The sequence below is a fragment of the Microplitis demolitor genome, chromosome 2 (genome assembly GCF_026212275.2).
Source record: "Microplitis demolitor isolate Queensland-Clemson2020A chromosome 2, iyMicDemo2.1a, whole genome shotgun sequence".
Classification (NCBI taxonomy): domain Eukaryota; kingdom Metazoa; phylum Arthropoda; class Insecta; order Hymenoptera; family Braconidae; genus Microplitis; species Microplitis demolitor.
The window spans coordinates 8311609-8338681 of NC_068546.1; the positions used below are offsets into that span (position 1 = coordinate 8311609).

The following is a 27073-nucleotide window of genomic DNA, read 5'->3' on the forward strand; positions in this document are numbered from 1 at the left end:
AAATAAAAACTCTAAATTGATATGACACTCACACTTCAATCGTAAAATGTGATAATTGAACAAAAAATCCAGTTACCAACATGAAAAAAACAAATAGTATGAATAACAAACTCTTAAAAAGTAAATGTCTGCCTAGTCTGAAATTTACAAGGTTGGCGGCAGTGATAGTGAAGGGGAAAGGGGGGATATTGCCAAAAATTCATAAAGGAGTTCACACATAGTCATGAGTAATAATTGGTACCATTGGGGTAGCGTTTAGGAAAAGTATAAATATCAAATACAAGTACTATATTTAGATAAAGCAGATTTTACAAAATAGTCTTTAGAAAGTTGGCGACAATCTACTGTCGCAACCCTGATCAAAAAGCTTTCTGGACAGAATTGGCGTCAATTAGTTACGATCAAGTTGACGACAACTTTAAGCTTTTGTAACTGTTGACTACAATTTATTATCAACTTTCTGAGAAAACTGAAGAAAACTTTCCGTCAACTAATGGCGTGCCAACTTTTGCTTCTAACTTTCGTAGAAAGTTGGTGATCAGTTGCTGTCAATTTATGGAAACACCACTTTCTGCAGCCATCTTGGTGACAAGCTGCTGCAATAGCCCAGGAAACCAGAGTTTTAGCTCAGAATTTATAATGACACTATTGACATTTCGATGACGTACAGTAGATATGAAGAAAATTTAGTTCAACTTTTAGCTCTCATATGCGTAAAATAATATGTAAATACACTAATAGCCATACTGTTATGTCCTGGGAGGTTACTAGGATCGGAGCTGACGCCACCTCCTGGACAGTGGGCAGTTCGTTGTCACGCGGGACCAAATTTTGAATTTGAAAACAGTGGATAAATTTATTGTTTACTACGATGATGATGATTATGATTGTTATTTAATGAAATAATTAAACTATGATTAAGAATAGATGTAATTGATAAAATAACTTTTATCTAAAGACTGAATTTTATTATAAAGTATGGATAAAACTTGATCAGTAATAACAGTTGTATTCGTAAAGAGTTCTCGGAGAGAAGTGAAGTTACATCAGACGGCAGAGAGATCTCGGACCTTCACTCTCCAACTTCTCCCCACTACTCTCATGTTCACACTCATGCTTATATGTATATATTCTTATATATCTGTGTTCTTTACTAAATATTATACTTATACATTTATACTTTCTACTAATTCAAATTTGGGATATAAGCTTACACATATACGTTCTTCACTTTATCCATTCTACAACTTCTTATTACTTATTGTATTTATATGTACTTAGATACAATCTTCCAGTTAAATATTCTAGGCTATCAGAGGTGTATTCCTCCATAATTATTCTATATTTAATTATTTAGTACGATTGACATTACTATTTATTGTGAAACATTATTATAATTGATATAATGCTATATTTCTATATTTTCTTTAATTTATTTATTATACGCGTCACTCTTTATTTAATATTAACAGTAATAGTTAAATTCTGGTGAGACATGGTTTTCATTAGTAAGTAACATTTATTAATTATATATTTTCTTTTCTTACTTGTTGATAGAATATGTATTTGTTTATAACCATATTGACGGTTAACTTTAGAACAAGGGCCTATTCATGATTTTTATGCGTATGTTTTGTTTAGGTTTTAAGTATCGGATGACAGGAAACGTTCCAAGACCACTCAACCTGTATTTATATTTCTCTGAATACAAAATAAAGGTTTATCTATCTATTTATTTAAACTTTCTTATCATAAAAATATATAATTTAATGAGTATGTGCCACGACGATTTATCATTTAAATTATTGACTCAATATTGTTAAGACGCAATAAGTGTTGTAAGAAATTAATATATAATTTCAAATGGAATTTAAATGCGCGCTTCTTATATATCTCAAGTTTACTAATTAATTAACAGGTGGAGGCACCTGAGGCTGTTGAGGACATAACAATACTTCGAAGATAATTGCTCAGCAAGTTCTGCAGTGAAACATTTTCGGCTAACCCTGATTAAGAAAAATGATTTGATCCATGCTAAGGGTATATCTATATATTACCCAATTCAAATTTTTTAAAATCATTTCAAATGGTGGTGTAGTTGAATATGACAAACTCGAAAAATTTAACGATAAGTTACCTTTTTTTTTTCTTTATTTTTTAAAAGAGAAAAATAGTATGCAGTGTTTTCACAGTTAGTGACATCTAGCGAATAAAAGTCGATTACACAAACGTGTCATTTGCAATTGCTGATTATGATTATCTCACAGTCACAAATCCTGAAGACAGTAGTAGACAAGCCATTTTGGAAATAAGTGTAATGTTGTTGTCAATGTCAACAACCTTTTTCATTGCATCGTAGTTGTTTTTATTTAAAATTAAAGAAGTGAAAAATATAAACGTTAAACTTCAATTACGTGGTGATATATACATAATAGAACGCTGCAGTTGAACAAAAATTAATATGAATCGTACTGACGGTTTAATACAGAGGAGAAGAGTAGTTAATAGTAGCAATACATTAGGACAGGATGGAAATTCTGATTCAAGTGGGATTTCGAATGACCAATCATCTGGTCATGGACCTGATCTCGAGGGTAATTCATTGAAAGATTTTAATTCTAATCCAACCATAGATGAAGATTCAGATAAAGAAACCAGATTGACGTTAATGGAAGAAGTTTTGTTGCTTGGATTAAAAGATAAAGAGGTTTTGTTGATTTTAGTTTTTTTTTTATATACTGTAGAATAATAGTACAGTAGGACCTTGTTATAAGACTAGCTCGGGGCTGTAGGGGAGAAAATTTTTGGAATTGAGGTACCCCTACTATTGTGCTTAACAGCTTTTGCGCCCAAACCTCGCTATAAGACTATCTCTGTTTTGCGTTTTATTTATGCATTCGGTTCAACTCTATTACACAGTTAATCTATTTCATGTATAATTATAAATAAACAGAATTTTGTCGTTCTTTTTTGTTAATTAATTATGTGATACCACGAGATTTCAAGTATTCTTTATAAAAATAAATTATTTAATCTAAAATCTTTATGTATTTACATTTTATCTCGATTTTAGTCGTACTGGTCGTTAGTCATATAACGAGGTTTCGGCGCAAAATTTTTATTGAGTTGTTGGTGGTGGAAGTGTTCCAAGCGAGTTTTAACAAATTGAGAAGAAGAGTCTTATAACGTTTAGTCTTACAACGAGGTCCAACTGTACTGCTATTGTCGTTGTCCATGGATGTATTTGTGTATGAGCTTACATAAATCAGTGTCTTGAGCGAAGAGCGCTATTAAAGTTCATCCGTGTGTGGCATCTACGACACTATCAAAAAAAAAAAAAAAAAAAAAAAAAAAAAAAAAAAAAAAAAAAAAAAATTAAAAATTATTTGATATTTATTAAAACTTACGTAAATATGTATTTAAATTTATTTATTTTCTTTATTCAGGGCTATACTTCATTTTGGAATGACTGTATAAGTTCTGGGTTGAGAGGATGTATATTAGCAGAATTAGGTTTACGTGGAAGAGTTGAATTAGAAAAAGCTGGAATGCGAAAGCGAGGTTTACTAACTAGAAAACTATTGGTAAAAAATGACGCTCCTACTGGTGACGTACTATTGGATGAAGCTTTAAAACATCTAAAAGAATATGAACCACCAGAACCAGTTCAAAGTTGGATTGAATATTTAAGCGGTTCGTTCTAAAACTTAAAGTTATATAAATGAAATTTGCTTACTTCTTGTTTTTGTTTTAATAACATATTCATTTTAGGAGAAACATGGAATCCCCTAAAATTGAGGTATCAGTTGAAAAATGTTCGAGAACGATTGGCAAAAAATTTAGTTGAAAAAGGTGTCCTCACAACAGAAAAACAAAATTTTTTATTATTTGATATGACAACACACCCATTGACTGACAATCTAGCTAAAACTCGACTCGTTAAAAAGGTATATAACATAGCATTTCCATTTAATAGTTTTGCATTTTTGAGTACACATTTTTACGAATTTCCCAAAATTAATATATAAATAATACGAGCAACCAGCAGTCACTATGTGACCACCCAAATATCACTACTAAATTTATGAAATACACATAAAAAAAGGATTTTTTGCTGCAAAAAATTTTTACTTGCACCAAGAAATGTTATGCATTTCGAATTTTGAATACAAAAATTTTCTTGGAGCGAGAAAAGATTTTTTTGGGCAAGAAATAAATTCTTACGCCAAGTAATTTTTTCTAGTTTTAAATGAATTTTTGTTTTCAATTCACAATACAAAAAATTTATTGGGGTAAATAAAAATTTTCTTGGGGCGAGGAAAGATTTTTTGCGTCAAGGTATCCTTTCTTTTTCTGTGTGCCCTCTTTTGGCTTTGAGAAGCTCTCCGAAACCGAAAGGAAGTATAAAAATATGTAGTTTTGGAATCAGTAACGTGATATAAATAATATAGCTATATATTCAGTGACATTTAGTCATATTTAGTCACAGAATAATTAAAATATTAATTTGTTTAAAGAAAATGAATAAGACTGTCTTTTTTCCCGTGTAATTTAAATGTAATTCCATTGACAGGTAAATCGATTTATCTCAATGCTTGGCAATAAAAAAGAGTTTAAACTATGAAAAGGTACAAATTCAAGTCAAGACCTTTCTAACGATATCAAATTTAATACCACTAACCAATTCTATCATATAGATATGCCGGGACCAAATTTTCCTAATTCTCTTAATAATATAGATAGACAATAATATAACTTTTTCAAGTAATGAGAAGTCTTGTATAATTTAACTATCGATAAAACATTAATTCACAGAAAGTAGAAAGTTCCTGTTTTGAGAATTTTTGTATCAATACAAGAAATAATTTTTTATTTTCCAGCTTCATTTAGACATTTTGTATTAAAAGTAAAAAAAAAAAAAAAAAAAAAAAAAAAAAAAAAATAATAGAAAAAAAGACAAAATAGGAAAAAATTACTCATTAAAGAACCCTCGACTCTCATGAATATTTAAAAAGTATAAAATGATTTTTGTTCAATAATAATTCAAGATGAGCGCGTAAAATATATTCAAGTCAAAGAACGCGATTGATACATCCATTACACAATTTTCATAACGCCGAATTTCGATTTTACCATGTGCTCCAACTTAGATATATTTAAGACGTTCATCTTCATTTATTGCTGAATAGAAATTATTGTTTACTTTTCAAATATTCACGACAGTCAGGGATTTTCAAATAATCAATTGTTTCCAACTTGTCTTTTTTTTTTCTATTGTTTTTTTCATTCCAGACTTTTTATATCTTCTATTCCCGATGAAAAGAAATGATTTAAAATAATTAGAAGCGATTCAAATCAATTCAGAACGATTCAATTTTTTTACTACTATATAGATATGCATTTACTACTATAAGATTTTTATATACATTATGTATACATTCATAATACTCAATGGGCACTAATCAATAGTGAATCGAAATTAGTTGAAATTTTTATTAATGATGATATCTATAAATATTTGAAAAAACCCACATGATTATTTATTTTGCTTCACCTATAAGCTAACATGATAAAATATGAATAAAAATAACGATATTTCGTTTTAGCGCTGGATTTTGTGCCAATTTTTCAATGGACTATATTTTTAAGAATATAATTTTATAAATAGATAATTATAGCCTTGAATTATCAGTTATGAATCCTGATTATTTTCGATGGTCAGTTACCTTTTTAGATAAATTAAATTAAGGTAAAGGGCTCAGTTGTTGACACTCCCAATTTCTGCCACTTTCAACTTCATTGTTAATTAAAAAAAAAATTCACTCTAGTAGATCAATAAATTTGTTTTTAATTTGAAAAAACTCATGCTGAAATCAATTAATAACAATAACAAAAATAAAAAATAAAATATCTTAATAAGAGAGTAGCTGTGGGAGTTATTTTTTATTGATAGTGTAAGCAGTTTACGGAAGAGCGTTGCAGAATGAATGCCCCAATTATAGACCATTACTAATTTGAGAGTCAATAACTGTGACACACCTGTAAAATTGAGCCTAGTTATTGACGCTCACATTTTGATTATCAAATTTTATTTAGTATGATACATTAATATTTTAAACTAAATTACAGTTAATTATTAACCTATCCATGTATTTTTCATTATATTTTTATAATTACATGGAGAAAAGATAACGGTAATGGTCTATAATCGGGGCTCCACCTGTTTATATCAAAAATCCAAAAATGGACAAATCGCTATGAATCAAGTTTCATTCTTTAGCGTTTGTCAGCGAATTGAAGATACCTGTGCTTAATTAGGTGTTATGTAAGCCACAGTGAGTTATAAGCGTATACCAAAGGTATAAATTATACTTGATTTAGCTGCACTGATAGAAATTTTATATTGACTCAAGAAATATTTTCTTGAGTCAAGAATTTATTTCTGAAGAAAACCAATTGTCTTGCTTCAAGAAATTTTTGTCTTGATTTAGATTTTCTTGGCTCTAAAGATTTTGTATCTTTGATGGATAACTCTCGTGTCTTGACCCGAAACTATATTATCTTCAATCGATACTATTAAATTCTTCAAGCAAGACCACTTTTCTCTTCAACTAAAAATGTCGTATTATTATTTTAAGAACTTTAAATTTTTGGTTCGAGTAATAATTTCTTGATGGAAGATGTTTTTAAAGTAATGAAAAAAAAATTTTTTAAAAATAAATTTCTACTTTAACATATCTGAAGTAAATGAATGTAGTCCTAACAAATCACTTTAAAATTTTTTATTTTTAAAATAAAAAAAAAGTTTTTTTTCAAACTTAGTAAATTGATACCTTGATTTAAAAATCGCACTATTCTCGAAACAAGTCGGTAATGTCTTAAACCTACATTTTGCCTAACTTAATCCAAGAACAAGAAATTCTTAAGCGAAATATGTCAGAATTTTGTTTCAAAACGAAAAAGGCTTCATCGATAAATAGAAATCTCAAACGAAGAATTTTTTTTCTCTATCCGAGAATTTCAATTTTTTGGTTCAAAGACTTATTTCTCGAATTAAAACAATTAAATATTTTGAAACAAGAACCACATTTTGAGGAAAAAATTTTTCTTGAATCAAGATAGTTTTTCTATCAGTGTGTTACGTTCATTATTTTTCAATTCCGTGCCACACATCACTAAATGACATAATTCTATTATCATTCTATGCATTAACTCTTAAGTTAACCACTAAAATTCAAAGTATATGCCTGTTTGCCATAGTATGTGTAGTTTTGTTCTAAGCACGTTAACGGACTCATCAATAAGGCTATGTTAACGCACTCTTGCGTTAGATTACATCTCTTATAGTCATCCCGACGAAAGCTTGGGATTTTTTCACCATCACGATATCTTCTCTCACCATTAAAATGTTGATTTTAGAGTCTTTGCGCATGAACTTATTCTAATATTATGGTGGTGGGGGAAAGAACTGGTCGGAAAAAAAATCCCAAGCTTTCATCGGGACAACTATACTAGTACGCGCCGGCAAAAACTGTGTTGTCGGCTTCAGCCAAACACTACACTAGCAAAAGGAGGCGGATACCGTCTAAAATACTTGCAATAATATATTAGGTGAGCTGTTGTACACCGTAAAAGTATTGAAATAACACAAATATGCCGATTTTCACTATTACAAGAGTTTAAAAAATTTTTTGAATCTTAGTTAGACCTTTCCATCACCACCGTCCTTCTTACGGTATTATATAAAATTACTTATATATAAGAGAAAATTTATATTTTGTACACTTCAATTGCAAGGTTCAGATAGATATCTAGTGTTAAAGACACATCCAGAAAATTTAATCCACCGTGTAGCTGAACACGTGAAAAAAATTTAATTATCGATATTTAAGGTGTAAGCACTTGGAACTTTGAAAAATATGTAGAACCTCACTTCTAGACCATTACTATAATTTAAATTGTTTCTGTCTTAGAAAAAAATGTGTTTTATTTATGATAAATATTTAATTTCTTTTACAATTGAAAATTTTAGTTTATTTAAATTTAATACCACATAACCTAATAAATGATAAATCATTTTTTCTCGCCTTCGGGCGGAAAGTGTCAACTTTTGTCCCGCTGTGCAAAACGAAATTGTCGCTTTCCGCCTTCGTCGACGAGAAAATAATATACACTCCTCGGGAAGTAAATAAGAAAGCCTCAGATCACATGTTTGTTGTTACATGGGATCTGAGACATTTCTTACTTTACTTCCCTAGTCGTGTAATATACTATTATATAAATGTCAGTCTCAGAAACTACAGCGCAGGAAATTTTGAGTGTCAGAAACTAGGTCTTTAAATAACATTTTTTAAAATATTAATTTAAATTAATGATTAGTTCCAAATAATTATTTTGTGCTTATGACCTTATTTCAAAATTTTAAACTTATTTATTAAATAAAATGCTGTTTATTTAAATAGAATTTTTATCACACCTTGATCGAAAGCTCGTCTTTCGACCTTATTTTCAGGGACGAAAGTGCCACATTGCTTCCCGGTAAAATAATGATGTAAATTAGGGCGCATGCTTTAATTTTCTTGCACATGCCAATGAATACGTTATTTTTAAACGTCAAAATTATTTGTCATGATAGGTTACAATAAATTTTAATGTGTGAAATATAATAAAACCAATCTTAATTTTTATTTAAGATGTACAAATGAATAAATAAAAAAAATGTAATAATTTTTGAGTTGCTGTTGTGGTACATGTAATTATAAGATAATATAAAGTCTTAAATTTATAAACTAAGTATCATGTCATGACAAACATGTTTCTATAACTAAAAAAGCTTTGAATGCAAGTGTTTCGATATAATCTTTTATAAAAGGACCTTATTAATTTTATTGGATCTCTCATCCATTAAGCAAAATTCTCATTCGAGCGGAATCGCTATAGATACTGTAAAATTCTTCCTCAAGGAAACAGTTTAGTCTATAGATTTACTCCGAAAATATTTCTCAGTATATATAAGTGAGTCAAATGTAATTTAGAAAAATTTTCGATAGGGTAAAATAGGAAAAAGATTTTGACTCATGAAGCACTTAAGAAACAAAATTTTTTTTTATTTTTGCGAAAAAACTAATTGCTAATCAATATTAAAGCATACAGTTTATAATGGCTATATCAATAATAGCATGATTTACAATCCTTATTTTTATTATAATCAATAATAATATATTATATGAATTAGTGATTAATTAAATTTAATTCAGCAATCAACAATACTATTGTAATTTTTAGTGAAATTCGAACAGTAAATAAAAACAAATCTTCAAATTAAGGATTATTTTTAACATTGCAGTTGCATTGGTTCTTATTAATAATAAGTCGTTGAATTTTACATTTTTTAATGTTGACGAATGAGGAATCAATTGTTAAAGAATCAATCTCTTCATTTTCAAGTTGTCTCTTATTTGAACGTTTGTTGCTTGTTTCTGATTTTCCGTGTTTTTTTGCGTGTTCATCATAATTTAAATTTTGAATTTCTCGGAGGTGATCTTTGTCACCTGAATTAATTTTAAGGAATGATTTTGATGTCGATTTATTTTTTGGTTCGATGTGCGTTGGTATCTCAGAATCATGCTTAGCGGATGATAATGGAGCTGAATTTTCATCTAATTCAGGAATCTCATCGAATTCAGGTCCCAAAAAAAGCTCACCATCATCAGAATCAGGGGTTAAAAAATGTTTTCTGTCAGTATCTTTTTCTAAATTTATCTGGTGACTTCTTTGTGGTGAAGACGGAGCTTGATTGGCGGTAGACGTAGATGGGGTTTCTTGGTCAGAAGAAATCATTTGCTGATAAATTTGTGGTCGATTTGCCAAGGAATGTTCAATATATCCTTCTGCCACAGTACTTGATCGCCACCTACCAACTTGTTTGATGGCCGTTAAATTTGCACCGGAGTTTGCGAGTAAAGTAGCTGCCGTGCGTCGAAAACAGTGGCCAGTGTAACTTTCCGGGTGTTCTAATTGCAAACAAATCGCAACTATTTTTGGCACCTCACTTATTTTATTTTTTCCGATCACCTGACGTATACATATCCCTTTTTGGTAACCGATAAAAAATCGTCTGGTATTATTGTCGGCCGCAAAGAAATGTATTTTTTTACAATGTTGTAGTATTCTTTGCCAATGACGAAATTACGGGAGTAGTAGTTTTTATTATCTTTAATTGTAACTATTAGTTGGCTGCCTGTGTCTTCAATATCTTGGACATTGAGGTCACATATTTCACTCGTTCTCAGTGCACCGAAAATTCCAAAAATAAGGATGACCTGTAAATTGTAAATACATATATATATACTTTCTTATGTAATATTTGTAAATACTAATTCTAAAAATAAATGTATTATAAATTAAGTTGTAAATATTTTTTAACGTGTATTACTTACTTTCATTGCCAAGGAAATTGAGTCATCAGACTCTTCTAAAAACTTTTTGACTTGATTTAAAGTCAACACTTGAGCTTTCTTAGGATGATATCCTTTGGCACAAGTTTTAATAAACATTTTTAAATTGTGGTATGAATTTATGTCAATGCCGTATCTTAAATTAATAGTCGTTCTCAACATTGACCATCGGCTCCACAAAGACGTTGGCTTCTGAATCTTCGATAGTTCTTGGAAATAAACCAAGAGAACGCTCTCATTAAAAGAATCAGTTTTATTTTTTTCTCTCCATAATAAAAATTCATCATAACATAAATTGTAGCGAGCTTTTGATTTTTCGGGCAAAAAATTGCTCGTAATCTGCTTTGCTGCGTCTTCTAAATTTCTAATTATTTTTTCTTCTCCTAATTCATTGTCAGATTCTTCTGAGCTCATTTTAATTTTTTTACCAGGATATTTTCAAGCAATTTGATTATTAAATTTTTTTTTTATACTGTCGGAATTTTGTTTTTAAATTATTTTTTATCTTACTTGACTATTAATGTTTTACACATCCACACCAAATAATAATTATTTTAATTGCGAATAATTGTATGTAACACACAAAGGCTAGTTATGTTACTTTCTATATCGTTATAAATAAATAAATAAGTTGTTGCTTAGTTACACGATATCTTCAAAAAAACTTAACGCATGAGCATTACAACTAAAGCATGCACGCTAATTTTTTTATCATTGCAAACTTAAAAATATAAGATTAAATTTTATTATTAAAGTTTTAATCGAACTTTCGATCCTGGTCTGATAAAAAATTGTATACGCACCACGGGAGGAAAGTATGCCATCGCAACCCGCGTTCTTGTCACTCCCTAGGTACGTAATATACTACTTATATTAGTAACCATAGAACTAACTCAACTGTTATTCTTAAAGTGTCAGAAACAGGGCCTTTACCTTACAAGAAAATAGGAGTATAACAAAAAAAGTGGGAACTTCTTAGGCAAATGCATATACCCCTCCTCTTTCATTACGTGCAGTCGGAGTTAAATAATGTTCTACAGTATCTCAATACAATTTAAAATAAAAATCGGCTGAGGCAGCCGTTCGGCACGCGTATGGCTCGGGTGATCACCAAAGTTAAGTAGCATCGAGCATAATTACTATTTGGCTGGGTGACCGCTTAGCCACACGTCAGGTTCGAACGAAGGTCTCTGACCGTTAGGCGCGGGATGAAGATCCAGTTATCGGTAAAATGGAAATTATACTGATCACTAGAGCTTCGCCCTAACCGAAACTGTACTGTCTAGATTTTCTCTGATAGAATGGAATTTAGATTAGAAATGCGCGGATCAATACATACGATTTTTAACTTAATAGCTTCCTTATTTCCTCTTAAACTTTTGAGGCTGATTGGAAAAGTTATTAGAGTAGAAAAAAAATGAAGTCAATTATTATTACCTTACCTTTAGTGTTGAGGTATAAATTAATATTTTTCGTTGCGCTAGTTCCCGTGTTGTAGACCCTTGAATTGGCTGCTAGATCTCGGTGCTAGTGATCTCCTGATGAGGGTGGGGTGAAGACTTATTGCTTAACTTATTTGATGAATAATACACGAAATTTATTATCACTTATGGTTTTTTTTTTATTTCGAACTCCAATTTTAATTTGGCAATAAAAACTCCTTTAATTTTTCTTTAAAGAAAATAGAGCTAATACTCTTTAAAGGAATATCTTTATTACCTTATACATTAATTAATTACACTCCAAATTTTAAGTTTGAATTTTCGGATATAATAATTTTCACAAATTTTCTATTAACACTTATCACTCACAACCAATAACACTTTTATTATTATTTATTATTATTTTTTTATATTTTTATCTCTTTCGATACAGAAATTTTTATTTTATATTGAACTAAAAGAACAATTCCTTTATTTTCCTTCGCAGGAAATAGAAACAGTGCTCTTTAAGGAGAATTGTTTTTTATTTTTGAACATTTATTTAATATTTATTTTTGTTATACTTGTTTCCGCGATGCGTGATTATTATTTATATATATATATATATATATATATATATATATATATATATATATATATATATATATATATATATATATATGACTGTATAAATGTATACCTTGATATATTTTTTTACTGTTATGATTTTCTTTCGCGATGCGATTTTTAATGATTTATTTTATGAATTTAATTGAATTATAAAAGCGAGGTGATCGGTTTTATTTCTTTTTTTTTTTTTTTATAAGAGATTTGAGGATACCGCTGTACCTAGTAATTGACTCTTTGCTGAGGGGTAACTCAGCTACAAACCGCAATGCAAACCGGTGCTCGGTAGAGTGATTTTGAGTTTCGAAATTTTCTTGAACGCCGCAACCATAGGGGTCCGAGTTTAAGGGAAAGGGAAATTTTTAGGTGAGTTGCATCTTGTGAGATGTCCGGTTAACGGAACTTAATTTAAGTCAGTGCTAATTGTGCGCATTAGGCGATCTTAGCTGACAATAAGTGGGGACCGAAGAATAAGAGAATGAAAGACAGAAAGAAAGAAATATGGTAGAATAGGTTTGTCACACTTCATTGAACCCATCCTTGTTTCTCTCAAGAGAAAATGGAATTGTATTCCTATGGAGAGTTCAACACGAGTGATTGTAGGAAAGTTTGCGAAGTCGGACATAACACATGCATGTTGACAAGTTAAAAAACCAAAAACATTAAATGTATACAATGTATATTGGGGTGCTTCGTTTGAAATGACTATTTTTTTTCTGGTCCATCGACGGAATAATATTCTAAACATATAAAAAAAATTCTCACCAAAGATGAGCTCTTAATTTTAATTTTAAGCACTCGCTGAATCAATTTAAAATTTTCCCATTTGATCAAAATGTAAATTTTGATTATTTTTTTTTGCACGCCTCAAATGTGAAGCATTTAGATGGTCTTTGCCTCTGTTATTTCCACCTCATATTGACTAAATATCTTGCGATGCCGCAGAGCTATAGATAATTGAAAAAAAAAAAAAAAAAAAAAGATCAAAATTTACATGTTGATAAAAGGGAAAATTTCAAATTCATTTAGTGAGTACTAAAAATCAAAATTAAGAGCTCATTTTTGGTGAAAAATTTTTTTTATATGTTTAGAAGATTATTCCATCGATGAACCAGACAAAAATATAGTCATTTCAAACGAAGCACCCTAATGTATATAAGTATAAAACTAATAAATTTCACTACATTTATGAAATTTATTCTAGTGAAAATGAAAAATTTATTCATATTTTATTAAAAAGTAAGTTATATAAAAACATGGCTTTAAAACAAAAAATAAAAAATTATTTATTTAATAAATAAAGAAAAAAAATCTGAGCGTTGGTTATCCCTGCGGGCCAGCTCTAACAACCCTCCTTAAGCTCGAAAACATTAGTGTGAATGTATTTTCGAGTTTGAAATTACAATTACATTCAGTTGTTTTTTTTATGAGCTTTTCAAGCTCTAACAAGTTACGTTCTACGCTAAAGTTTGAAAATTCAAGAATCGAAAATCATTAATGAAAAAGCGGTTTTTGTCAGAGCAATAATATATGAAATATACGAGAATAATATTGAAAACTGTATGTTTTCATTTTTTTTTCTTGATAATATGATTTATACTAATTAACAAGTTATATGACATGGTGATCGAAAGAGACCATAAAGAGGAAGAGTTGATATGATTTCAGACACACTTTAATACATTATATTATGATTTTTTCGAAAAAAAATAACATAAAATGTTATTTTTTTAATTTTTCAATGCCGATATCTTTTGAACTAATGAATCGATTTTGACGTTTAAGTTAGCAATCGGCGCGTTTCATTGAATTCTAAAGCTGATTAAAATTTGAAATCGATCGGTTTAGCTGTTTCAAAGATATTTGGAAAAACCCGTTTTTCACCATTTCTTCCTCCAACGATATCTTTCGAACGCATTAATCGATTGAGTCGAATGAGGCGGCAATCGACGCGTTTTTTTAAGTTCTACAGTTGATTAGATTTTGAATTCGATCGTTCAAGTCTCTTCTGAGAAATAAAAAAAAAATTTTTTTTTCATAATTCGCAAATATTTTTGAGTCTACTTGATCAAATGATCTGAAATTTTCAGAAAAGTTGATGATTAACAAGTTCTTTCGACTGCCGCCTTAACCATCCATATCAGTTCATTAGTTAAAAAGTTATGTATACACACACACACACACACACACACACACACACACACACACACACACACACACACACACACACACACTCGAGATAGGTGATGTTTACATAATCGATTTAATTATAAATCGATTATTAACGAAAACAATCGAAAGAAATCGATGTTTTTGTTATCACGCGATGATAATGAACCGCTACAATTTGATTCAAATTTTTAATATAAAATTTTATTTATGTAATTATTGAATAAATAAAAAATATGTGCTCAAACATATTAAAATAAAAATATCTTCGAGTTTACTCATTTATTAAAAAGTTCCAATCTTCTTTAGAAGTAGAGTTCAAAAAAACTAATTCATTTTAAAAATACCAAGTTAATCGACTACGCCGTTCTCTTTTAATGTCTCCTGCTTTTAAACACAAACGTTCCAATAGGACGGAAATTGCAATAATACACAGGTATTTCATTGCAACATAAAATAAGTTTGGAAAAGCATTTTTCATAGACAGCCAATATTCTATTGGATCACTTTCCATTAGAAATTCCAATGTTTGATTCACTCTAAAATTAACCTTACAAAACGTATCACTTAAGTATGACGGTTAAAACACGAATTTGATTCACTTCATTCATAATTATTAATATAAAAGAACAGAATATTATGAATAACGGTGAATAAAAATATACCAAATATTAATGTCAAACTGACAAACAAAAGTGTAATGAAATGAAAAATAATTATTATTGAACATGCGTCAATAGAATGATTGATGGTAGCATTCAAAAAGTTAGGCTAGACAAATTAAAAGTACATCCGTTTTTTGTTTTCAATTTTTTAAAAAATTATTTCGATTTTTTTCGATTATTAGAAAAAAAAATCAAATAATCGATTCATCGGTACTTAAGAACATCGATAAAAAATAATCGATTATGGAAAAAAAAACATCGATGTTCGATTAATCGATTTTTTTTTTGCCTATCGCTAATACACACACACACATCGCGTTACAGATGCCATAAGGGCGTATGCCTGCGAAATGTACCGCTGAAAAGCCATAAGGGCGTATAAAATTTTTTTTTTTTTTTTTTTCGAAAATTGACGTAGTTATGTTTTATAAAAATAGTAGTGTTACATTCTGGCTTATCTATGAATTAGACAGAATAATTTTAAATTGACCAGGTTGACGTCGTTAGGGTGTCAATAGACCCCAGGTGCGTCAGCTGTAGACCTTTCTTTATTTTATGCGAAAATGTTTTGATGACTTACCATGGTGGAGATTATGGGCCCCATAAGTCGGCCCAAATAATCCCTTTCTTACGTAGTTTTTTCTCCTCCGCCGGTGCGTACTCGTCCTTGCCGGTGGCCTTGAAATAGGCCTCAGAATAATACCCGTAACGAGGGTCGTGGAAAGGGATGCTCCCACTAGGCGGACGGGCGGATGGAACGTCCACTGGAATCAGCTGCCAACCCTCACTGATACCAGTCCAGAAGACTGTGTCCTCCCTTGATGCTTCCTCTGGACAAGACGAGCCTGAAGGGCCCGGTTCCTCTTTAAGGGCGAGTGACTCCAGCTGCTGAATAATACCACCAGAACCCGACGGGTCACGAACTTCACTCGACGCGATACCAGAACTTGGTAACTTATTAGCCGGTTTTGGAATGACCAACGTTACCGGATCGAGGAGGACTTCCTCGGCAACGATCTCTAGGCGGGAACGTTGGTGAACTGAACGACCGAGATCCTCGTGGATCGTTCGAATGATCCGGCGGAACTGGGCCTTTTTGCCTGACCTTCGGCTTCTCGGCATGAATTTTTGGGATGCGGAAGGGAAGTGCTTAGGCTGCCGGTATCAGCGCCCAAAACAGATGAGAGTATTAGGCTGCCGGTAGCAGCGCCCAATATGAGGTATGAGATTATTAGGCTGCCGGTGACAGCGCCCAAAGTTACAATAAGGAGTGCGTATTTGGTAAAGTACGGATATATATTTTTGCCTTAAAGTCCGAGTGACAGGATCAAGCCAGCAGTTTTATGTAGAGTTCTTAGCTCTACTAGATCTTGTGATCGACTGCCTTGATTCTGTCCCTCCTTGGTATTATACATTATCAAAAGTGTTAACGTTGCATCTCAGGTTTCCTATGAGAGAATCGTCGTGGCCCGGGTCTCATGCGTCGTCATCTGTTTAGACTATCCGCGAGCCACGGCGACTCTCTTATCGCAAGAGATTTCCGTTACATTGTTGGTGATGAATAAAATAACATCGCCAACAATGTAACGATTTATTAATTTATTATTTAATTATAATTCTAAGAAGTGTCGAACCGTTTATTCGACCACCGTGGCGAATAAATAATTCGAGACTTCAAAAAAAAAATTTCCAAAAAAATTTTATTTAAATTAAATTAGAGCCAGAACGTAACAGTAGAGACTAAAAATTTCTTTTTTTTAATAATCAAATTTTTTTATACGCCCTTATGGTTCCCGAGATTAGTACCGGTAGCCATAAGGGCGTATAACAAAAATTTCATTTTCGGAACCAACGTAATTGTGACTTTAAAGTATAAGAATGATAAAAAACGTTTGAACTTAGGAAAAATTTTTTCATTTGTTGAAAAATAATTTCTAAGTATAAAAAAGAATGAAATTTTGAAAAAATTTTTTTTCTAAGTATTATATTTTTAGAATAATTTACTGCTATGATATCAGCCTTCAAATGAAAAAGGGGTTCTTTTGTCTTTGATTATCGATATCTTAGCAACTAATGGTCGCACAGTAATTTAAAGGGCAGTTTAAGAAACTTGAATAAATTCTCTACAAGCTCCATTCTCGATTTAAAAAAAAAAAATTTTTTTCATCCTTAATATTAATTTGAAAAACCTTTATAAATGACCGTTTTCTGGTTTTTTTAGTCAACTCATCGCTACTTTGCAAATATTGATGAAAATGTTAATGTTGCCAGGTGATTTTATAGCTTAATTTACCCCTAAAAACCCTGGATATTTTCACATTGATTCATTGAACCGTTTGTCCGGGCTGATTGCTCAAAGTTTTACAAAACATTTAGAGGAACAAGTTTTGTTCCTTGATTAATGTAATTATTACCAAAATGAAAAAATTAATTTCTTTCGGATTTGTTTTACGTAAAAAAAAAAAAAAAGTAAAAAAATTCTTGTGGTTCAAAAAGTTTTTCTGCCGGAAGATCTTTAGTTTAATTAAACTAGAGATTTCAAGCTTCAATTTGCTTTTTTTTCTTTTTGATACGATCATTTTTCACAAAAATACAGCCTTCCAAAAATCACTAAAAAATATATAAAATTTTCTTGTTCCTTTAATTTTTTGGATAAGTCTATATAAGTATGCTAACAATATTTGAATCACGGATTACGAATCTCGGATTGAAAAACTGACCTTCAAAAATTGGCTTCAACCTTAGTAAAAATGAACAAGGCGGGGCCTTTGTTTTAAACTAAGCTTGAGCTAGCGAAAAGTCAAGGAAGTATTGCAAATTTTTGAAAAATCTACCTTCCATTCTGGGTGCCAGGTGGCATTTCTAAAATTTCTATTACATGAAGTTCTCAAATTTTGCGATGTTTACATCTGTAATTCATACTAAAAAGCTTAAGATTTTGTGTTATCGATAGCTAGTATTATTTCAAATGAAATTTACAATGCTACATCCTAAAAATTATGATTTCAAAGGTATAGTGCTATTGGTGGTATATTTAAAAAATAAATAGGACAAAAGTTATAAAGGTTAAAATTCACAAAACTTTTGTGCAAAAAAAAAATTATCGTTACATTCTGGCTTCAGTTATATTTAATTAAAAATTTTAATAATATTTTTAATTTCCTGCTAAAAAAATTGCAAATTTTCAAAAACTCGGGAAGTTATTGGTTTCAGTCCGATTTTCGAAAATCAAATTTCTCAGAGATCTTGACGTTTTGAGGTTCTAGGAAGCTATCCTGACTAATTTCACGATGATGTCCGAGTGTATGTATGTATGTATGTATGTATGTATGTACGTACGTACGTATGTAAATATCTATAACTTTTGAACGGATGACCCAATTTTGATTGACAAGGTTTCATTCGACGCGGCTTGCGAATATCTTGAAGATGAAAAAAAATGAGCTTGATCGGTAGGGTTCACTCAGAGATATTCGAAAAATAAACTTTTTTCAAAAATGTTTTTTCGGATAACTTTTTATGTTCTTGATGGATCGATTCCAAAATCAACTGGGCACTGAAGCTTTATAAGCCGCGTCGAATGCCACCTCAACCATCAAGATCGGTTAATTCTTACGAGAGAAACCGTTGTCGAAAGAATTAAAAAAAAAAATTTTTTTTAGTATTTTAAAAATTTCTCAAAAACGACTCGATAAATCAATTTCAAAATATGATCAGTTATAGAACTCAATAAAACGCGTCGATTGCTACCTTAATAGTCTCAATCGGTTTATTCGTTCGAGAGATATTGTTTGAGAAAAAATGATAAAAACATTTTTTTTTGAAAACAAAGGCATACAAAAGTATTTTCGAGCTCGAAGAGCTTGAACGCTTTTTAGAATCGTAAATTAATTAATAAATCGTTACTCTGTTGGCGAAATTATTTTTTTTCACCGCCAACAATGTTACGGATATCTCTTTCGATAAGAGAATCGCCGTGGCTCACGGATAGTCTAAACACATGAAGATGCATGAGATCCGGGCCAGAACGATTTTCTTATAGGAAACCTGAGATGTTATGTTAACATTTTGATGAATGAATAATACCAACGAAGAATAGCACCAAGTCAGTCGATCACGAGATCTAAGAGAGCCAAGAACTCATATCAAAATTATCTTAATTTGGTCCTGCTTCTTCGTTCGTTTTTGAGCAATAAAAGCTGTCACTACTACATAAGTAGTAGTTATCATTAAAAACCACCTTTACATTGAAGAACGCTGACACCGGTGGTCCTCACTTCCTGTCTTGCTACCGAGAACGCTGACACTGGTGACCTGGTAATCTATCTGAACGCTGTTACCGGCTGTACAGGTAATCTCTGTCTCATCCCAAGCTTATGCCAAAAGAGAAACGAGGGGGCAAACAGGCCCAATTACACCGGATTATCCGAACGTTCCACGAGGATCTCGGTCGCTCAATTTACTAACGTCCCCGTTTAGAGATCGTTACCGAGGAAGTTCTTCTCGATCCGGTGACGTTGGTCATTCGAAACGAGTTACCAAAATCCGGTATCGCGGCGTCAGAGTTTAGTGAAGTGTCCAACTACCACTTTCACCCGTAAGTTTAACCTACGTTTTGGACGGGTATCAGTGGTGGAACGCCGCTACCAACCATTGACATGATCCAGCGAGAACCACCTTCAGGGGCCATCCCGTTTCACGATCCTCGTTACGGGTATTACTCTGAGGCCTATTTCAAGGTCACCTGGAAATAAGGTAAAAGACCTAGTTATTGATCCTGGCCCAGTTTCTGACCTTTTCAACTTTTTTTTTTACTTACTTAAAAAACTATAACTTCAAAAAGAAAATCAGTTTTTTCTTAATTTATTGTAATTTATTTACTGCCTAATTAATGGCAATTTAAAAAACATAGAAAATATTAACTGAATAAAAAAAATCTGGGTGTCGGTTGGCCCCGCGGTCCAGCCCCAAAACTTCCCGCTGTTTTTGAGCTCAAAGAACTCGAAAACATTAGTGCGGATGTATTTTCGAGCTCTTCGAGCTCGAAAATGCTATTACATGCCGTTGTCTTTTTATGATCTTTTCAAGCTCTAACAAATTACGTTTTGTGCTGAAGTTTGAAAATTTAAGAATCGAAAATCATTAATAAAGAAGCGATTTTTAAAATTTAATATGACAGAGAGATTATTCTTGCTAAGTCTGGTTGGACCTAGTATTATAGTCGAATAATAGGGCGCCACTGGAAGATGGACTCGGCCTTCCAGAACCGGATGTTGTAGGATTTTATTTTAATTGAATTAGATTAATTATTTACTCAGGGTCGTTTGTAATATTTTGTAAGAGCGGAGAGGAATCGTAGAATAGGCTGAAATAATGTTAATTCAAATTCTATTTCAATTAAGCACCTTGCTTTTATTTTATCAACCTTATAACAATAATTATTTCTTATGAGAAACTAATATACTTATGACAAACTAATGTGTCCCCTGGACATTACTTATGACAAACTAAATTTCCTTATGACAAACTAATTTTCCTTATGACAAACTAATATTTTCTCGTCTCGCGGACGGTTACTTATGACAAACTAATATTTTCGTCCCCTGGACGTTTTTCCACACCCACACACCCACAATATACCTCGTCCCCTGGACGGTAAACCTTATTATTGTCCCCTGGACATTAACCTTAACCTATTTTAATAACTCGTCCCCTGGACGGTAAACCTTAATTTTAATTTAAAACCCATCCACTGGATGTATAATTATTTAAAAGAACTTAACCTGTCCACCGGACCTAAATCACAGACACAGTTTTCCCTTACTCTAATTGACTCTACTTTACTTTATTTAATTTCATGACATCACTTTCTTATACTCAATTAATAGACTCTATATTTCCAATATAAAAATTTCACTAATAAAATTTCCAGTATACAAATTTCACAATTATTTAATTCTAATTTATTTCCACTGATTTATTTAATTCACCTTATATTCATTAATTAATTAATTTTGGTGTTGATTCAATTATTAATTAATTAATTTTTCACTGATAAATTTTCCTTAACATTTGCTTCCAAAATTTATATAGTTAATTTACTCATTTTTCTGATAAATATCCTTACTACGTACTTCAATATTCAACTCAATTTACTGACAAAATAATCCGTTCTTAACTTTTACTCGACATAATTTTACCGTAAATTTTCTAGCGTCTTAAAACTCTGATTTTCGATTTTATAATTTTAATTAGAATTATTTAACATTATTTTAAAAGTATTTTATGACTAAATTTACGACTGGAGTTACGCTTAAAATTGACTAGAACATTCGGCCGGTGAATTGGCGTCGCAAGGCCTGAAATTACGATTTTACAACGCGGACAATTTTTGTCTAGAGCGGCCGACAGGCCTGAGATACTTTTGTAATTGATTGAATTTAATTGAATTTATTTATTGAGTAATTTACGCGGAAAATTATTTTATTCCAGCCGAGAGGCCTCGAATAGAATAATTTTAGAGTTCAGACATAATGGCGAGTACACGGCAAAGAATTTACGGAAATTTCGAGAACACGAGACGCGTGGTTAAACTAGCCGACGGTCCTTGAGCTACCATTCTATCTCACGCAACCAGCAGAAAGATATTAAGTAAATTAATTGTAATTAATTCGGCCCTCTAATATTTACGTTAGAGGTCTTAATTAATTATAATTTTTACCTCGAGAAAACTCCAACAATTACGATGAGGAACGTATCTGGTGGTTTCGTTCACTCCTCAATTTTTCCGCTGGTCTACTCTCCTCGCAATCTCTCTCTCTCGTCACTCAGGAAAATTTTCTTTTGAATTGATAACCTGGTGATGGCTAATTGCGTCCGGTATTTCTCGCCGTCTGGACAACACTCTCTATTTTTCGTTCCGCAGTCCATTATACCGTATCACTTTTCGTCCACTTCTCCGGAAACCTATTCCCACTTTCTTAGACTAAGGAAATGACGAACGGACGGGCCTTAGTGATCCATGCGACACCCGGTGACTAGTCGCAATACTAACTCGCAACTTATGAGGTCGTTGGCCGGTTATTGGCGGGAACGAAATTCAAATTCAAATTAATTAATTATATGTGCTCATTAAATTTACCGTGTTACATTAATTTGGAATTATGTTCAATAAAATCAGTGGATTGAGGCAGAAATCAATGTCAGGGATCAAAATCAAGATTGAAATAAGTTTTGTCTCATGTCAGAAACAATAAAATATGAAATATCCGAGAAAAATATTGAAAATTGCGTTTTTTCAATTTTTTTGTTGATAATATGATTCAAACTAAAAAACGAGTTAGATGACGTTATGTGGTGATCGGAAAAACCATAAAGAGGAAGAGTTGGTATGATTTTACACATAGATACATTTTAGTACATTATATTATTATTTATCCGGAAAAAATAACATAAAATGTTATTTTTTTAGTTTTTGGGTCTATCTTATCTGTTTAATTACATGCCTACCCGTGAAAAATGAATTATACATGGCCATTTATGAATGCTCCATGCATGCCCATGTATGGCTATACATAGCTTGATACGGTCATATATGACTTGATATGACTATGTATAGAAATTTTAACTAAATAAAAAAAAAAATTAAAAATCTTTTTTTTTTTTAATTATTTTGGCGATGCAGAGATTATCAGATATGTGAATAATTGAATTCCTAATCGAAATGGAAATTTTTAATTCAGAGAAAAAACGCTACTTATTAATGACCACACCCGCTTCGGTAGGATTCGAACCCGGGATCTTCCGTACGAGAGACCGACGCTTTAACGACTAGGCTATGCGACCGACAGTTACAACAAAGTTTAGTTGTGCTACGTAAGGTTCAAAGAATATAATCACTTTCGAAAAAGCAAAATATAATCATCAATATGCTGTTAGTGATATCAAAAAAAATTTCCTATTTTTTTAACACTACAACATCCTGTTTATAAGTAATTGTAATAGTCTGCTCGAATTCTGATATATATACCAGTGAAAAATTAATCATACATGGCCATACATGGGTATGACATACCAAATTTTTTAATACCGTCGTAAATGGCCATATATGAACCATACAAGGCCATGTATGGCCATACATGGTTTTGTATGACTGTATATGGCCATGCATGACTGTATTAAACAAGTTTGTGTGCTCATGTGTGGCCATACATGCTTCATATATGTGCTATATACGGTCATGCATGGCCATGTATAATTCATTTTTCACTGGTTGATGAATTAACACCAACGCTAATAAAAATATTGATATTTTCTTGTTGGTTAATCCAGATGGACTTAGGGTTTGTTCATCTCCTAAACTAGATTTTCCGGAAAAACTCAAAGAGACGTATCTTCTACTTTTCTCTTCCTCTTTTGATCACCGTTTGTTTTGTTAAAATCCATTCGATTTTTTTTTTAAATAAAAGTTTTGTGAATTTTAACCCTTATAACTTTTGTTCTATTTATTTTTTCATTATAATACCAATAGCACTTTTTATTATTTTTTACCGCAAACATGATACTGTTGGTCCCATTTGATTATTCATACGGCAAGTATGCGAAACTTGAAAACCACCCCTTTGGAGCCTAAACTTTGAGAAGTGGTTTGACCCCCTAGATATGTTTTTCCGCAGCTAAAAAAAACACGTGTCCCTTAGATTTCTACGAGGAATAACATCTCAGTCTTATCGAAATCGGAGAGTGACACTTGGGATACCTTCTTTGTGAGTCGACGTTATATATTAACAAATTGTCTTTATCTTACTATACAATTTAATCCATTTCAATGTAATAAAAAAAAATGCAGAGATACTTTAATGTATGTGAATTGGTCGAAAAAATAATTTTGATCGTAAAGGCACACACACTACGTTCGCGCTTGAGGCTTACAAAAATTAACACTCATTGATTATTATCTAAAAGATATTGTAAAATCAATTTGGAAATTAATTTTTGTACTAGAACTAAAAATACAATAGGTAAATTTCTTTACGAAGTTTCTTAAAAATCAAATATTCTAATTTATTAATATAAGACATACAATATACCTTTCTATTTCAGGTATAGTCGGATAAATTTTTTTTATTTTTCCATTCTACATATTACCATACTAGTACTATAAATAACTTATTTTATTTCATATTTTTAGATACAGGAAGCTGTTCTATGTCGCTGGGTAAATGATGCTAGTCGTATGGATAGAAGAACTCTGGCACTCGTTTTTCTAGCCCATGCAGCTGATGTGTTAGAAAATGCATTCGCACCTTTATCAGATGATGACTATGAAGTGGCCATGCGTCGAGTAAGAACATTATTAGAACTCGATTTTGAAGCAGAAGCCTCTAAGTCCAATGCAAATCAAGTTTTATGGGCTGTATTCGCAGCATTTACAAAGTAACACTATCCTCTGAACTTAAAATATGAGGTAGGAATTAAAAATATGAGGTTAATTTCATGGGGTAATAAAATAGTACATTAATACTTTACTATTACAATAGTTTTTGCATCAAATGGTAAGAAAGAATGACTTTTATTGGTAAAATAGGATACTACAATAAATTTAATTTTTTAGTTAATCTAAAGTAATATTAAATTGTATTAATATACAATTAATTTCTGAATTATTCCTGATACATAAGATTATTAAAAAAAAAAAAAATGTTGGAAAATCCAAAATTGCACACCTCAATCGCTCATTTTATTTTTAATCATTACTTTTATTTTTTTTTTTTTTTATTATGAATTTTGATTATACTTTTAAAATATTAATTTGATTTTTTTATTTCTTGATTCCAGTTTAATTTTTTTTTTATTCAAATTTGTTTTAAACATCCCGCATTTTGGTTGTAGATATCGCTCTTTTTTTTTCAATCCTACTGTTTTACGTTAGTGCCGCTGCCAGTAATTGATGGGGAGGAAAAGAGAAAAAAAGATTTACTTTTGTAATAATAACAATAGTAAAAATAAAAATGGCAGCTCAATTTTTCGTGAAAAATCTGTTTTATTATTTTGTTTAACCCTTTAATGTTCGGCCTTGAATCCCCACTCTAAATTTGAGTCATAGGTCTTTATCTTTAAGTGAGAGAGCTATAGTCTTTTTCCTAGAGAGGGAGCTAAAAAAATAGTAGAAAGGGACGCATGGACACACTACTATAACTAAACCTTCTCTCACAACCGCATAACGGACTATGATTGGCTCTCTCCCCTAACAGCTCACACCGAGATTCTTTGCGCTTCCAGAACATTAAAGGGTTAATTACAATTCAACTCGACGGATTTAGATAGTGATTTTCAGTAGGGTTCTTGGGGATCAATAATACAAAGATAATAAAAAAAGGCCATTCGGCGTCCGAAATGGAAGTAGATTTCTATATATATACAATTTAACAATCACCCATTAATATATATAGGATACTCAGCAAAAATAACTAGAGTTTCAAGTTAGTTTCATATAGTGAATTGTGCATTATAATTAAATACACTAAGATAATTTTCTGTAGTCTAGGACTTTCCGTTGTCTTAACTTGAGACGGCTGTCCATTGGATTTTCTGTTGGATCGTTTAATGACTAATAAATGGTATACCTATATTAGGGTGGCCCAGAAAAACCGACTTTTTTTTTCGAGTATCTTATGAAAATTTGTTGGTTTACGATGCTTTAAGAAGCCTCTCCAAAAATCAGCTCCATAAAAAATTTTCAAGAGGGCGTTCACGAATGTTTAAAATATTAAAAATGATCGAAATTTGATTTTTTTATTTCAAATTTTTTTCTTTCTCGTGGCAACAATAGTTTATATTTGTGAAATCATGACTTCACTGAAAATTTACGACCAAAATTTAAATATTTAAACCTTGCTCAAGAATTTAGAATGTTTCTGAGTGCTGTCTTTTGAACGTTTTCGAGCGACCCTTGAATACTAATAATAAAGCTTTTCGATTTTTTCGCAATCAATTTGCATCACAACGAATAAAAATATAACCCGAGAAATAGAAATAATAAGTTATTTACATACTTTTTTTTTTTTAATTCAATTTTTTTAGGTTTTCTCGCTTATTCAAAACTTACCAAATTTTGTTGTTTTAGACTGTCCTGTATATTTTAGGTTATGCAAAAGTTATTTTTTGGTGAAATGACAATAATTGAGTTATAAAAAAATACGAAAACTAATTCAAACTATTAGTTGCACATTATCAGTTGATATTCAAAATTCTTGAGCGCTGTTTAAGTATTTAAATTTTGGGCTGAAATTTTCAACATAGACATGATTTTACAAATATAAACTATTGCTGCCACGAAAAAGAAAAAATTTAGTAGGAAAAAATCCGAATTTCGATAATTTTTGTTTTTTTCAAAATTCGTGAGTGACCTCTTCAAAATTTTTTATCGAGCTGATTTTTGGATAGGCTTCTTAAAACAGCGTAAGCCAACAAATTTTCATAAGAAACTCGAAAAAAAAATAATTGGTTTTTTTGGGCCACCGTAATCTATATGTGTGTGAAAAGTGTAAATTTATCACGAACAATGTGGACATTCTTCGCGATATTTATTCTTTGTAGTGTCATTTTTAATCCATTAAAGACGCGCTTTCTTACCATAAGTTACAAAAATTTATGGTCGTGATCATATCTTAATTAACATTTAATGACTGAGGTCGTAATTTTAATAAGTAATCTAGCTGCATAGGCACTTGAT

The 27073-nt window shown here is 31.2% G+C and overlaps 1 protein-coding gene across 1 annotated transcript in view; it reads left to right on the forward strand.

Moving 5' to 3' along the window:
• Positions 1–1998: 1998 nt before the first annotated feature.
• Positions 1999–27073, forward strand: part of LOC103572270 (Golgi phosphoprotein 3 homolog sauron) — a 48584-nt gene continuing 23509 nt past the window's right edge. Inside the window, exons 1-4 of the mRNA XM_014442933.2 lie at positions 1999–2707; positions 3447–3693; positions 3772–3947; positions 24530–24805. Coding sequence (XP_014298419.1) covers positions 2462–2707; positions 3447–3693; positions 3772–3947; positions 24530–24778 — 918 coding nt within the window. The 5' untranslated portion in view covers positions 1999–2461 and the 3' untranslated portion in view covers positions 24779–24805. The remainder of the gene's footprint in view (positions 2708–3446; positions 3694–3771; positions 3948–24529; positions 24806–27073) is intronic.